At 36.3% G+C, this 13,474-nt stretch overlaps 1 protein-coding gene across 9 annotated transcripts in view; it reads left to right on the top strand.

Annotated features, from left to right (window-relative positions):
- The window catches only part of RBMS1 (RNA binding motif single stranded interacting protein 1), a 214,866-nt gene extending 201,597 nt beyond the window's left edge, over positions 1-13,269 (top strand). For 7 of the 9 annotated variants that reach the window (XM_023217366.3, XM_023217365.3, XM_023217369.3 and 4 more), the window contains exons 8-15: positions 436-485; positions 618-711; positions 3,174-3,221; positions 4,123-4,173; positions 6,828-6,938; positions 8,101-8,181; positions 9,751-9,835; positions 10,649-13,269. In XM_023217366.3, the coding sequence (XP_023073134.1) occupies positions 436-485; positions 618-711; positions 3,174-3,221; positions 4,123-4,173; positions 6,828-6,938; positions 8,101-8,181; positions 9,751-9,828 (513 nt within the window). In that variant the 3' untranslated portion in view covers positions 9,829-9,835; positions 10,649-13,269. The remainder of the gene's footprint in view (positions 1-435; positions 486-617; positions 712-3,173; positions 3,222-4,122; positions 4,174-6,827; positions 6,939-8,100; positions 8,182-9,750; positions 9,836-10,648) is intronic. The other 2 variants (XM_023217371.2, XM_023217370.2) reach the window with 1 other exon arrangement.
- The last annotated feature ends 205 nt before the right edge of the window (positions 13,270-13,474 follow it).

Here is a 13,474-nt window from a genome sequence, read left to right as displayed (position 1 = left end):
ACAGGTGGCTCTCTGAGCACTTGAAACGTAGCTAGTATGCTAGAGAGATCGATTTTTCATGTAGTTTTAAATAGCTGCATGTGGCTCATGACTATCATATGGGACAGTGCAAGTCCAGAGATTAATTACCATATTTATAGTTATTTTGACTAACAGAAACTCCCAATTTTAACAAATGCTATTAGACTCTTAAGTACAAATTCCACCCCCCACTTTTTTTAAGAGACAGGGGTCTCCTTCTGTTGCCCAGGCTGGAGTGCAGTGATGTAATCATAGCTAACTACAGCCTCGAACTCCTGGGCTTCAAGGGATCTTCCCACCTCAGCATCCCCAGCAGCTGAGACTACAGGTGCACACCACCACACCTGGCTAGAAATAGAATTTTTAATTCATGCCTTTCTAGATGAGTGTTCATATTTCTTCTCTTTCCCATAGGCTGGAATGACACTTACTTACGACCCAACCACAGCTGCTATACAGAACGGGTATGTCATTAAGATAAATCCATAATGGCTTGAGGGAAAATGAAAATGTGAAGGTGGAAAATATTAGACATTTGTTCCATGAATTATTCTATTTAAAGGATTACTTAATAAAGGCTTTTGTGTTTGTTCTAGATTTTATCCTTCACCATACAGTATTGCTACAAACCGAATGATCACTCAAACTTCTATTACACCCTATATTGCATCTCCTGTATCTGCCTACCAGGTTTGTACCTTTAGGATTCATCAGCAGTATAACCACTTGTGGACCATGAATCTCTGCTACGTTTTTATGTGTCTTAAAATTTTGAGCATTTATGAAATTTGAGTCAAATATTATGCAGCTTGGATACCCAATTTAGTATGAGCTGCTTCGTATTTGGCAGGATGATTTATTATGTATAGGAGAATGTAAAGCAAAGGAAAATGGTTGTCAGTGGTCAGTCCTTGGAATCATAGCATTTTGGAATTGGAATGAACCCAAACACTTCCTTCACCAAGGAGCCCTGCTTTTGGACACCATGTTTCCCAAAAATGGAAACTTAAGATAATTGCCATTAGATGTAATACAAAGTAGGTGTGTACCCTTGCTTTTGTTTATTCATCAGCAGGAACTGATAAAAGAACAAGTAAACATGGTAATACACAAAGATGTGTCTCTAGTAGGTAGCATTAAGTGAGCAATGCAGCTGACATTTGAGGCAAAAATATAAAAGCAAAAATGGGACTTCCTGTTTAGGTTATTGCGTGGGAGGCTTTACCTTAAAAGAAATTCCCAACTTAGAAACAAAAACTCTTGAAGTGCCTTGTATTTCAAGATTTGATTTGATTTGAATGCAAAGGTAGCTCCTGTCTGCCATGAAGCCAGTAGTGTACATGCATTTCTCCTCCTGTGTCAGAAAACCTCTAACAGGGTTACTGCCTGGGCCCAAGATAGGAACCTTGTAATGGAGTTCAATTGCAGACATGTGGGAACAGAGTTTCCTTTTGTTGACCGTCGGGGTCCTGTGTGACTAAATTTTTGTGTATTATTGATTTTTAAACAATTAGATGTTGTAGTCCTAATTTCTGGGGTTAGGGGACTACAATATGTAATCTAATAGTTGTGTTATTTTAACTTCTATAAGCCTCAGTTTCCTCATCTTTAAAATGGGGATAATAATAGTTTCTATCTCGTAGTCTTGAGAGAATTATAAAAACCAAATGAGACTGTATAAAGAGCCCAGCCGAGGACCTCGCATATCGTTATCACTCAGTTAATGTTAGCTATGATTATTATTAATATGCAGGATTAGGTGGCTGATAATAAGGGTATATTAGTTATACTTTTAAATAATGAATTGGCCAAAATAAGCAATGTCATGTAACTAATTCTGTCTAAAAACATAAAAATGGTTTTGAATAATGGAAGTAATTAGGTGCACTAAAACTGAAGGTTGACATTATCATTCACAGTCTCCTAAGCTTCTAAGCTCTTACAGCCTCCTTTCCCTGAGTTATCACTCATTTTCTTTTCTTTATTCTCTCTGAATTCTTACGTTACTTATTCTGATGCTTCATTCTGCTGGGTGTAGTATTGACTAATTTAATGCCTCTTTAGTTGTTTTAGATTTAGGATTCCTATCCTTTCCTTGACTGTATAAGACTCGGTGAGATCTGCTCTAGTGCACTTCCCTAATAAACAATTCCTGTGCCTGGTATGAAAAGGTAGTCTTTCTTAACTGTCTGAACTTGGAAACCTCTGTCATTTATATGTTACTAAAAATAGGGGCAAGTGTAAGTTATTCTTAGGCAAATGAAAGATTATAAGTATTAATTTGAATTTATGTTGCTATAGATATTACAGCTATTAACACATTTCTCCAACACCTCTTTTTCCCTCTTTAATATAAAACCAGTGTGCATTTTGGCCACAGAACCATTTTGTACAATAAAAATTAGGAGATCAGTGTCAGTAATAGATTTGATATAGCTAACTGGAAACAACATATTTCAAAGGCCTTATTTCCTCTCCTGGGCATTCTGCATTTCTCTAAGATACATAGGAATTTCATTGTATTGCCTGACACTCAGTGCCATAGCCTCTAAGACTGATTGTTAACTCCATAAGTTCAGGGCCTAGTAGGGTCAGTGGATGAGCTTTAAGTCGTCTGTGACTCCTTAAGTTGTTTGCAAAATGTTGCTTGTGTATGTGCAATTAAGTGGGGAAAAATGTTCTATTTCCCTAATTAGGTTTTCAGAGGGCTCCATGACCCTAAAGAGGTTAAGAACCAATAGTAAAGAGTTTACAAAACATTATTATTCCCATTTTATAATTAGAAAATTGAGGAATAGAAATTGACGGCAGCTGATTTGCTGCTTTAGAAAGAAAATTAGATGTCATACCTCCCTAATCATGTAATGCTATAAGCTATTAGATTATTAAGACCACTGAAGCATATAAAAAATGGGGGCATCTGGCCCAAATTAGGGTCTATAGGGAGTTGTTTGCCTTCCCATCATATATCCAGTGAGGGCCTTGCACTCGTGTTGGAGTGGGCCTTTCTCCACTAAACCACCATAAGCTTATGCAATTGGATTTGAGAAATTGGCAGCTGCAAGAAACCACCAACCCCAATGGGGAAAGGCTACAGTCCAGATAACTGAAATGTTAACAAGGCAGAAGCACTTAACTTTGGTCTGCCTTAGGTGGCAAAGGAAACCAGAGAAAACAAGTATCGGGGCTCTGCTATCAAGGTAAATCACAATACATTCTTCCCCCATGACTCTTCCCCATATCCTCTCTGTTGCACCTCTGAAGTTAACAATAGGGGATAAAATGCAGGAGGGTTTTGTTGTTAAGAATTGGAACCCGAAACTTATAATAAAATTACATAGACCCTGGAAAGCTCTGGGCATCAAGAAATGGGCTGATATGTTTTTCTCTTGAGTGGCAGACTACACATGCTTTCTTTCCTGCCACAAAACCTGACTCTCACATCTTTATTTCTCAATTCAGAGGGTCTACTGTGTGGATGCCCATTTGACTGTAGATGTCAAAATCTAGTTACTGAAGTTTAATTTCCTTAATCTGAATTTCAGATTTTTATTTTCTGCACTAACTAGAAATTGTTGACCACAATACAAGATTTCTAACACTAATGTCCTAGGTATCAAAGAGAAATTGAATTTTGTTATTTGTATTAAATAAGCACATACTTTAAGGGTTAACTTCTAATAAGATGTGCTGGAATTAATCGTCATTCATGTGTAATTCTAAAGCACCTAGTTCATACCTTGATTGTTAACACTTTTCACTCTTTATTTGAGTTATTTCTGTGTTTATCTCCCTTGCATAGATAGTAAATTTCTTGGGGGTGGGGCCCATGTCTTTTTCCTCTTTTTCTCTTTGTTGCCTGATACTCAACAATTACTTCTTGAGTGGGCAAATAGAAATTGTTTCTAAATAATCATTTCATCCTATTCAGAGTGACCAGTTTGCCAAGAATTCTAACTGCCTTAATCTTTTTAATCATTGATAGTATTGTTTCCTTGTTTTCTTTCTGTAGATTTTTAACATGATTAAAAAGAGTTCTAAAGAAATAGGTAAGCTTTACAATGAAAATAAATATTTCTTTCAAAATCCTCCCTTTTCTAGGTGCAAAGTCCTTCTTGGATGCAACCTCAACCATATATTCTACAGCACCCTGTAAGTTTTTCATCTTAATGACTTTGTATTTTACAAGTAAGTTATGTGTATATTCTCTCTGGGTTAAAACCATTTGCCAAGGGTGGTATAGGATTTGGGAAATTTTAAACATGGAATACGAGAGTGTACAAATTCATTATAAAATTTCTTCTCATCCTTGTCATAAAACAACTTGGTAGAAGATATTAAGTTAAATTTTCTATAAGAACTTAAAATATATCATATTTGAGGCAGGGCACCATTTTCTTATTCATACCAGCTCTTCAGAGATCACTCAATTGAGAGGCTACATTTTTAATAGTACTTGGGATAAAACTCTCATTTTTTACATTCTGTTTAATGCAGATATAAAGTTCAAAACCAAGATAAGATTTTCATCAGTGTTACTTAGCATTTCTATGGAGATTATAAATACTAAAGTGGTAGCACATTATTTGGTAAATAACAAATGTGATTTCTTAATCACGTGAGCATTCATATATGTCCCATTTTTTTATTGAGTGAGTTATACTTTACCTTATTATATAGTGTATTTTATGTGTTTTTCAAGTTTGTGGAATATCTAGTTTGTGGAAGAAGGGTTTGAAAATTGAAAAATACATATGGAGAACAAAGTTACAATAAGGCTAAGGATGTCCAACACAGTTACCTGCATGTTCACATGAGAAAATCACAAATTTGGCTCTAAGCTTTCTAGTAACTGATGCAAAATGGGAATCCTGGTAAGCAATATGGTTCACAATATGTGTAAAATAAAAACAGATTTGGTTGCTTAGAAAAAGAACTCTATTCTTGGCCTTATGTTCAGACAGCAATTTGTCTTGGGATACCTTTTAAAGTGGATACTGCAACGTAAGACCATGTGTATGAAACAGCAATCCAGGGATAACAGGTTCTGAATGAGAAATTGCTGAGATGACCTTTAAGAAGCAGATAAAGCATGTTTAGGTGATGACATAGGAGAGGCGCTTTCTGATATATGTATGTGTTTTGTGTGATATATGCACATACAGATCTATACCATGTGCACATAGACACATCTTTAAACCCACCCTTATTATGTACATGTGTACATAATATACGTAATATACATGCACTGATCCACACATGCCCGTAGCAATCTATGTCCCTGATACTCCATGCTACCCTATTTTGGAATCCTTGGAAATCAACCTACTTTGAATTTGAGGACTTCCTATTACAGATGGTGCCAATGAATGAGAAAAAAGAGCAGGAAGCTACTCCTCCATCTTCTAGGCTTCTGAGTCATTTCCGTGTTACCACATGCTTTTTGATGATGCATGTTAAAAAAAAAAAAAATTCTAACAGAATGTATTAAGGACAAACATTATCTCTGACCCACATCTATATCTTTTTTCTTTTTGGCAACATTTGAGAAAAAGACTGCACGTATCTGAGCTTAACATCTTTGAGGAGACATTAGGAATGTACGCAGAAGGTTGCTGTCTGAGGATTCATTACCTTTCCCCACCCAGCTTTAAACTGCCTGATTTAAATCAGAATTAAAGTGCCTGTACACCTAACTGTGTCCTAGATTGTCTATCTAATTATCAATAAATTACAGTTGTATTTAAGGGATGCCAGGTACAGTGATACCAAAACATATGTTAGTAGTTACAGAGCATGTCAGAATACTCAGATAATGAGGTGATTGCAAAAGTCCAGAAATAAAGAGTTCATTAAATTTTGGTTTATACAATCAATGTAACCATTTAAAAAATGATAATAATGATAGTTTTTCAATAAGCTAGGTAAATGGTTAGAATAGAATGCTAAGTTAAGAGCACAAACCTAGGATCTGAAATTGTTGATGGGCTCTGATTGAACCTGTACAGAAACACACAGAGGCTAGGATCTGGCAGTAGTACCCTGACATTGCTAATAGTGGTTGTATTAGACTGGCTGAGTTAGAAGCGATTTTTTTTTTCCCTCCTATTTTCTTGAATATATTTAATGTGGTTTTAATGACCAACATTTTTTCAAATGAAATAAAAGAATCTGGACTCAGATTATTATTCATATCTTAATTGTCTTCCCTCACAGGCGCCAAAATGTAAGTTAAAGTTCTGAGAAACACTGAGTGAATGAAGAAATGTGCTCTCAATCCTAACAACCTGATATTGAACCAAACGATTATCTGGATAGAACATTGTTAAACAAAATACTGTACTGATCTTATTAAATATAATACATTGTTTTGTGACTGGAGAAAACATCAACTGCCTTTTTTTTCCAGTATTTTTTTTTTTAAGAAAGCATTTTGTAACCCTAGGCAGGCAGTGATAATCAGTTTGTTTTTCCTATGATAGCTCCTCCTGCTGGACTAGCTTGCTTCCAGTTACAGGAAGTGAAGGGAAAGGGAGGGAAAGGAGGGACCAGTGGCTTTCATACAGTGATTGTTGTGAAGTGAATGCCAAGATATCATTTCCCCTAATGCTCTTACAAAACTCTCAGGAAGAGCAATTTAGAAGATTTTTAGGAAACTGTTTATGATGCCATTTGCAAGATTGAGGGAGGTTGTTTTTGCTTCACATTCTTAAACAAACCAAGGTATTTCCTTTGCAAAAGGTAATTACAGGATCTTGACTCTTGCCTCAGTTTGTCTAATTTTACTCTTGTCTCCAACTCTCCAGGGTGCCGTGTTAACTCCCTCAATGGAGCACACCATGTCACTACAGCCCGCATCGATGATCAGCCCTCTGGCCCAGCAGATGAGTCATCTGTCACTAGGCAGCACCGGAACAGTAGGTGGCAAATTAATATCATGTGTCTCTGTAAACAGAGGAGGGTAAATTAATGCGGCCTGTATCTTCCCTATCAAATGACAGGCTCTATGATAACAGATTATGTCTAATCTCCTCTCTTCCCTCCACATAACCTTCCATAAAGTAAATACTCAGCTATTTCTTGATTAATTGATGAACTGAAAGTCTATTCTCTGGGTATCTCTCCTTTACAAGAATATAGCACCCACACCTGGCCACATCTAGCCTTTTATGACTATTGTCATTTATATAACTAGTACCACTGTCCCTGTGGCAGTGTCATGAAGCAAAAGACAAAGTAACAAAAGATGGTAAAAGCAGGAAATTATTTCTCGCTTATTTCTTCTTTTATGGAGTTTGGGAGCATTGAATCATGATCTTAATATTGAAATATTTCACCAAAGTCCAGGGGACTCCTTTGGATAATGAGGTTGAGCTGGCACCAGATCAGCTTCCAGGTTTGATGCTTAGCATTTTGCTGGTAAGATGGCCACAGGATTTTAATTTAGCCTGTATTCTGTAGTGGCTTAAAAGAACAAAGGGTGGTGCGTTTTCCCCTCATGTATTCAAAACCCGCAGCCATTTCTTTTGAAGGCTAAGCCAGGGCCACACATATCCAATGAGATTGACTAGAAATTTCTCCTGCCTTTGGGAAAGAATGACGGTCAGTGTCAGAAAAGCCGGGCTCTGCTGCCTAATGCAGTGACCTGTTAGAGGTCTAATAAGTCATTTACCCCTGTGGATGGGCTCCACCTATAGAAACAATACTAGGTACTAGTTTAGGGGGCTGCTAGAATATAATGAGGTCCTTTGAGGAGAGATCTTCTAAAATCACACATTAATGATACTGAATTCTTGAGAGTGACAAACTTTTTTATCTTCACTCATGATAAACTTTTTTATCTTCACTTTATTAGCAAATCCAAAGAAACGTGGGATTTTTAGTTTAGCAGATTCAAAAAGTAGAAAACAGTTTGCCTTCCATATGACATATTTATATGCTCTATTTAAGATTTGAGGTAGCCCATTTAAATTTCTTCTTTGAGATTTCCAAATATATTATATCCATCTCACAATTCCCGTAAGTACTCCAAATTTTTCAGTTTACCATTGCCCATTCTGATCTCATTCTTCTTTCTAGTACATGCCTGCAACATCAGCTATGCAAGGAGCCTACTTGCCACAGTATGCACACATGCAGACGACAGCAGTTCCTGTTGAGGTTGGTAGAGACCATCCAGTGACCATTCTGGCTATAAGTAGTTTCAGAAATGGGTAAATTAAATAGAACTCAGAAAAATCTACCAGATTTTCAAATATTTGGATAAAGAATTGCGTTTAGCCAGATGTGGTAGATCATGCCTATAAGTCCAACATTTTGGAAGGCTGAGGAGGGAAGATTGCTTGTGGTCAGGAGTTAGAAACCAGCCTGGGCAACACAGCGAGATCCCATCTCTACAAAAAATAAAATTGTTTTAAAATTGGCCAGACATGGTGGCATGGACCTGTAGTCCCAACTACTCAGGAGTATGAGGCAGAAAGAAACCTTGAGCCCTGGAGTTTGCGACTGCAGTGAGCTATGATCATGACAAATTAGGGTAACAACATCCAGGCCACACCTCTAAGACTCCCAGAAATATTTTCTAAGCTTATAGTGTCTTTCATACGCATCGGAGGTTCTGTCTTGTCTCTTATAAAACGATACTATGGACACAATAAGATAAATCTGGAGTTTGCAGTCCCAGTACTAAAGATCATATCCATGATAATTAATAATGATGAAAAGAAATCAGTTGTAGTTAAGATACTTAGTGGAAAAGAGAAAGCTATTTTGAAACTGCTCCAGGGATGAAGAAGAAACCATACCTGTTTTTACAGAGGCTGTTAGTATGGCTAGATAACTGTTCTTGTTATGGAAGATACTGATATGGAAGAAAGAAGTCTAGCATTTAAATTACGGTTAAAGAGAAAAACATAGCATTTTCCTGCTAAATATCCTTAAAATTTCAAGGACATGTATCAATCCAGTTGATCTTGCCCATTAGGCAGATCCCAAAGGTTCCAGTTCCAGGAAAGGATCGTAGGACTCTGTGGTGGAGGTGATGGTGGTGGTAGTGGTGATAGTAGTAGCAGTAGTAGCAGTAGTTGTTGGAGGTGGTGGTAGTAGTATTTTACTTCTGTTTGCGCAGTTACTGACAACCACAATTACCAGAGCCTACAATTCCTTATCTTCAGTCTGAAACTCAAAAAGAAATCTGAAAATAAAAATTATCTTTGTAACTACTTTAGCATAAAACCTGACCTATCGCAAAACCCAACTTGAACTGAGATGAGACAAAATCTTGATCCCACTTAACTGTGCTGCTTCATTCATGGCTTCCAGTGTAGAACTATTAATATGTTTGCTTATGAGGTGCTGCCCTAGACCCTACTGGAGGCATTATATGATATACAGCATATGCATACCACATTTCAGATTATAAAATCTGAAAATACTGAATTCCAAATCACATCTGTCCCCAGGGGATAAAAGGGTAAGAGATTTGTTTGATACACTGTAGCTTGATAAAAATAGGAAAGTCATAAACATTTGGATGGGAGGTGCTTTGGGTCTATTAGACATGCCAGCTGCTTAGGGAAGTGATTAACCTTGAAAGCTCTGCATGACGTGAAGAAATTTACTTTAAAGAGTAACTGGTTTTAAGGGACTGTTGGATTCAGTCAGGCCTAAGTAGCAGAACTGAGGTTTTTTCACTAACGTGTCTCGTCCATTCTGCTTTGTTTGTTGTAGGAGGCAAGTGGTCAACAGCAGGTGGCTGTGGAGACATCTAATGACCATTCTCCATATACCTTTCAACCCAATAAGTAACTGTGAGGTATGAGGGAAGGGTCTCCATAACTGGGGGGCTCAGCTATGGGGCTTTTTTTTAAATCAAAATGGTGGTTGAGATAACTCAGATTTTATCATGCTACTTTAATCATGGCCCAGGCATCCAGTCTTGTTGAAATATTACAATCAGTGATTTTATGAATTTAAGATTAATCATTTTGTCTAAAAAGAATGCTTTATACTGAAGCCAAAATGTATAACTACTCTCCCCACTAAAAAGAAAAAAATAAAAATCTGTAACATCAGAGAACACCAAGTACCAAAATTGTCCTGTAATACAGCATCCTATATTACTTTAATACTCAGAAACCAGAGGACCCATAGCATAAGATGTTGCTTAATCTAGCATTACAAGTGTAGCAGCATCTTGATTATGAATTTAGATAAATGTCAATATCCTTAGATTGAAAGATTGTATTTCCAGCTCTCACTTGAACCACAAATTTCAAAACTTTTCACTTTACCATGCAGACTATAATAAAACAGCTGTGTAGAACTTAGAATACCCTGGTTTCTGGATTGCCCTGGTGATAATAGTATTTTTGATTTCATGAAGTCACTCTTTAGAAACCCACATGAATTTGGCTCTAAATTAAATAAAGGATTTTGCAAGTCCTGGATGTGACAGGCATTGAAAGTAACCGTCAGTTCCAGAGTTTGCATTTATCAGTCTACCACCAGTGAGGCGCATAGCCTTTTTCAAACACGTATCTCTTTAAAACAAGAAATAGATTACAAAGCTCTGTAGTGTATCACACCAAATCTACAAAAGCATTTGTCTTTTATTTTTCTCTTCCAGATGTATAGAAAGGTGTTCTTACATGAAGAAGGGTGTGAAGGCTGAACAATCATGGATTTTTCTGATCAATTGTGCTTTAGGAAATTATTGACAGTTTTGCACAGGTTCTTGAAAACGTTATTTATAATGAAATCAACTAAAACTATTTTTGCTATAAGTTCTATAAGGTGCATAAAACCCTTAAATTCATCTAGTAGCTGTTCCCCCGAACAGGTTTATTTTAGTAAAAAAACAAAAACAAAAAACAAAAACAAAAGATTTTTATCAAATGTTATGATGCAAAAAAAAAAAAAAAAGAAAAAAGAAAAAAAAAAGAAAACTTCAATTTTCTGGGTATGCACAAAGACCATGAAGACTTATCCAAGTGCATGACCGGATTTTTGTGGTTTTGTTCATTTTGTGTTTAATTTGTGTTTTTTTTTTCCAGCTGTATGAAATGGGCTTTCTGAAGTTTAAATAGTCCGACTTCACCCATGGTGTTCTGTGCTTGCAGTGCGAGTGTTGCTGTAATTCAGTGTTGCCGTCAGTGTCTCTTTTCTTAGCTTTCTGTCTTTCTTTCAACGTAGTGTGAAGTGTCTTATCCTTTTCTATGAATTCCAATTTGCCTTAACTCTTTTGATGCTGTAGCTGTTTCAGTAAAAGTTAGTTCAAACTAATGATGTAGAATGCTTTGACCAAATGAGCTGGTCTATTATGCCTTGTAAAACAGCAGCATAGGGCTTTTAAAAGGTAGTCAATAAAAGTTGCTGAAATTTTGGCTTTTTTAAATATGTAGTAGGTGTTTTTAATGATTTTTCACATAATGTGTAAGGTAGTGAAATGCAAGAAGGGAAAAATGTTTTGTGTGAAACACATTTTCTGACTGGGGAACTTTTATTAGGGTAAATTGTTTGTAAGGCTGTACGCCAACAGTTTCCTCTGATAGTTTGACTGATTTAGGATATCTGCTGTATGATGCAATGTAAAGTCTTTTTTGCCTTTTTTCAGGAAAAAAAAAAAACTAACTTGATGTACTAGATTTAGTGTAGGTAGTGTTGGGGTTGGGGTTGGGGACGGGGGGTGGGGGAGGGGAGTCACTGAATGTTTTGTCCTTCCTTTATACTAATGATAGTGCTTTAGAATGAGAATTATGCCTGAAATCTGGCAAACCGAAACATGTTGCTATTGCAACCAAGTGGCAAAAGCTAAAAGTAAGGATTTATCTTCAAACATAAGCTGAGATACGAATAGAAGCAAAACGATTGGCTACTAGCTCTCTCTCTCTCTCTCTATTAGGTAAATTTGAAAAATAAAAATGACTTGGCACTTTTAAAGGTAACTTCACCAAAGACCGAAGAGCCAGTAACCAGTAGCTCCAACTTGTCTCAGCATCACATCTTCTGTGCTCTTTATTTTTGCCGGACCAGTTTGCGGTTAGGAGAATGTGCCTTTTTTGTACCTTTGCATTTAGGTTTTATAATTTTAATTGATGTATGGACACACACAAACAAAAAAGCATGAAGGAAGATTTGGATCCAAGCAGTGCCACACTTTACGTCATCACTACAAGTGTTCAAGTGTAAAGAAAACCAATTTTGAAACTATGAAATTCCTGATTCATAAATACACAGTTATTTCTACTTTAGTACATATAAGATAATTCACTGTTATTAAAGCTCTTTTATTAAGGCAATTGCATATGTTTTAAAAGCAATGGTAAATTAAGTTGTCTTCCAAAACTGTGTACTTGTCTGGTCAGCTGTGTATGATCAGTTATCTACCTCAGAGTCTATTTTCTTTTGTGCTGGGACAGGTTGCTGGCCCTCCCTGTTTCCACAGACCAAATCCTCCTAGCTCAGGAGCTAGGGCTAAGCAGTTGTTTCTTTCAAGTATTTTTTAGTTCTTAAATTTTATGCTTGTATTTGATGATAGATGTCAGTGACATTTCATAGTTTCAAAAGTCCTTGCTGCTCTGAGAAGTGTAGATTCTAGTGAAAATTACATAGTCATAAGAGAAATGTGTTTTTGTTTTTGTTTTTGTTTCATTTTTTTAAAGTTGTGGTATTATTGGTTCTATGCTCCCTGGAATATTACTGCTTTGTGAAAGTCCAGACTGAACGCAGCACCCTCTGTGTACCTAGTACAGTTATAAACCTGGGTCTCTCACTACTTGATATTTTTGCATTAGTTAAGACAGAAATTTGATAGCTCGGTTAGAGGGGAGGGGAAATCTGCTGCTAGAAATGTCTGAACTAAGTGCCATACTCGTCTGGGTAAGATTTGGGAAACATAACCTCTGTACATAAAAAAAGATCAGTTAAACATCACATAGTAGACAGCCATTAAATTATAAAAAAAATTAATTTATGAAGAAAGACCTTTTGTACAGATTGAAAAAAAAAGATTTTCATAGAGATATCTATATGATCAAGAGAGTTAATTTTTTATTTTTGTTTTACTAGTGCCACAGACTTGCCAGTGGTAACTTATTTGTCCGGTTCAAGATAACTCTGTAGTTTTCTTTCCTAGGACTTGTTGTTAAACGCCAAAAGACATTTTTGAACTGTACATTTGATCAGATTGTTAGCTTTTCTGTTTTATTTCTTTTGAGAACCTTTGAATAAAAAACATCTGAAATTTTATTTTTCTTGTCATTTTTTTTAAGTAGATTAAGTATATCAGAACTTCGTTTCATTTCTGATCTCTTTCTTCAGCTCAGTAGATTGGTTTGAAAGTGAGTTGAAAGTTATGTCAGATTCAATATATCCTCAAAATACATTTCCTTGAAAAGAATTGGAAAAACCATCCCAACCCCCTTTTGCTGGTTATTTAAATCTGTGTAATGAC

Source organism: Piliocolobus tephrosceles, chromosome 11, assembly GCF_002776525.5.
Source record: "Piliocolobus tephrosceles isolate RC106 chromosome 11, ASM277652v3, whole genome shotgun sequence".
NCBI classification, from domain to species: Eukaryota; Metazoa; Chordata; class Mammalia; order Primates; family Cercopithecidae; genus Piliocolobus; species Piliocolobus tephrosceles.
The sequence above is the reverse complement of the archived record's forward strand: the minus strand, read 5'-3'. Positions and strand labels throughout refer to the sequence as shown.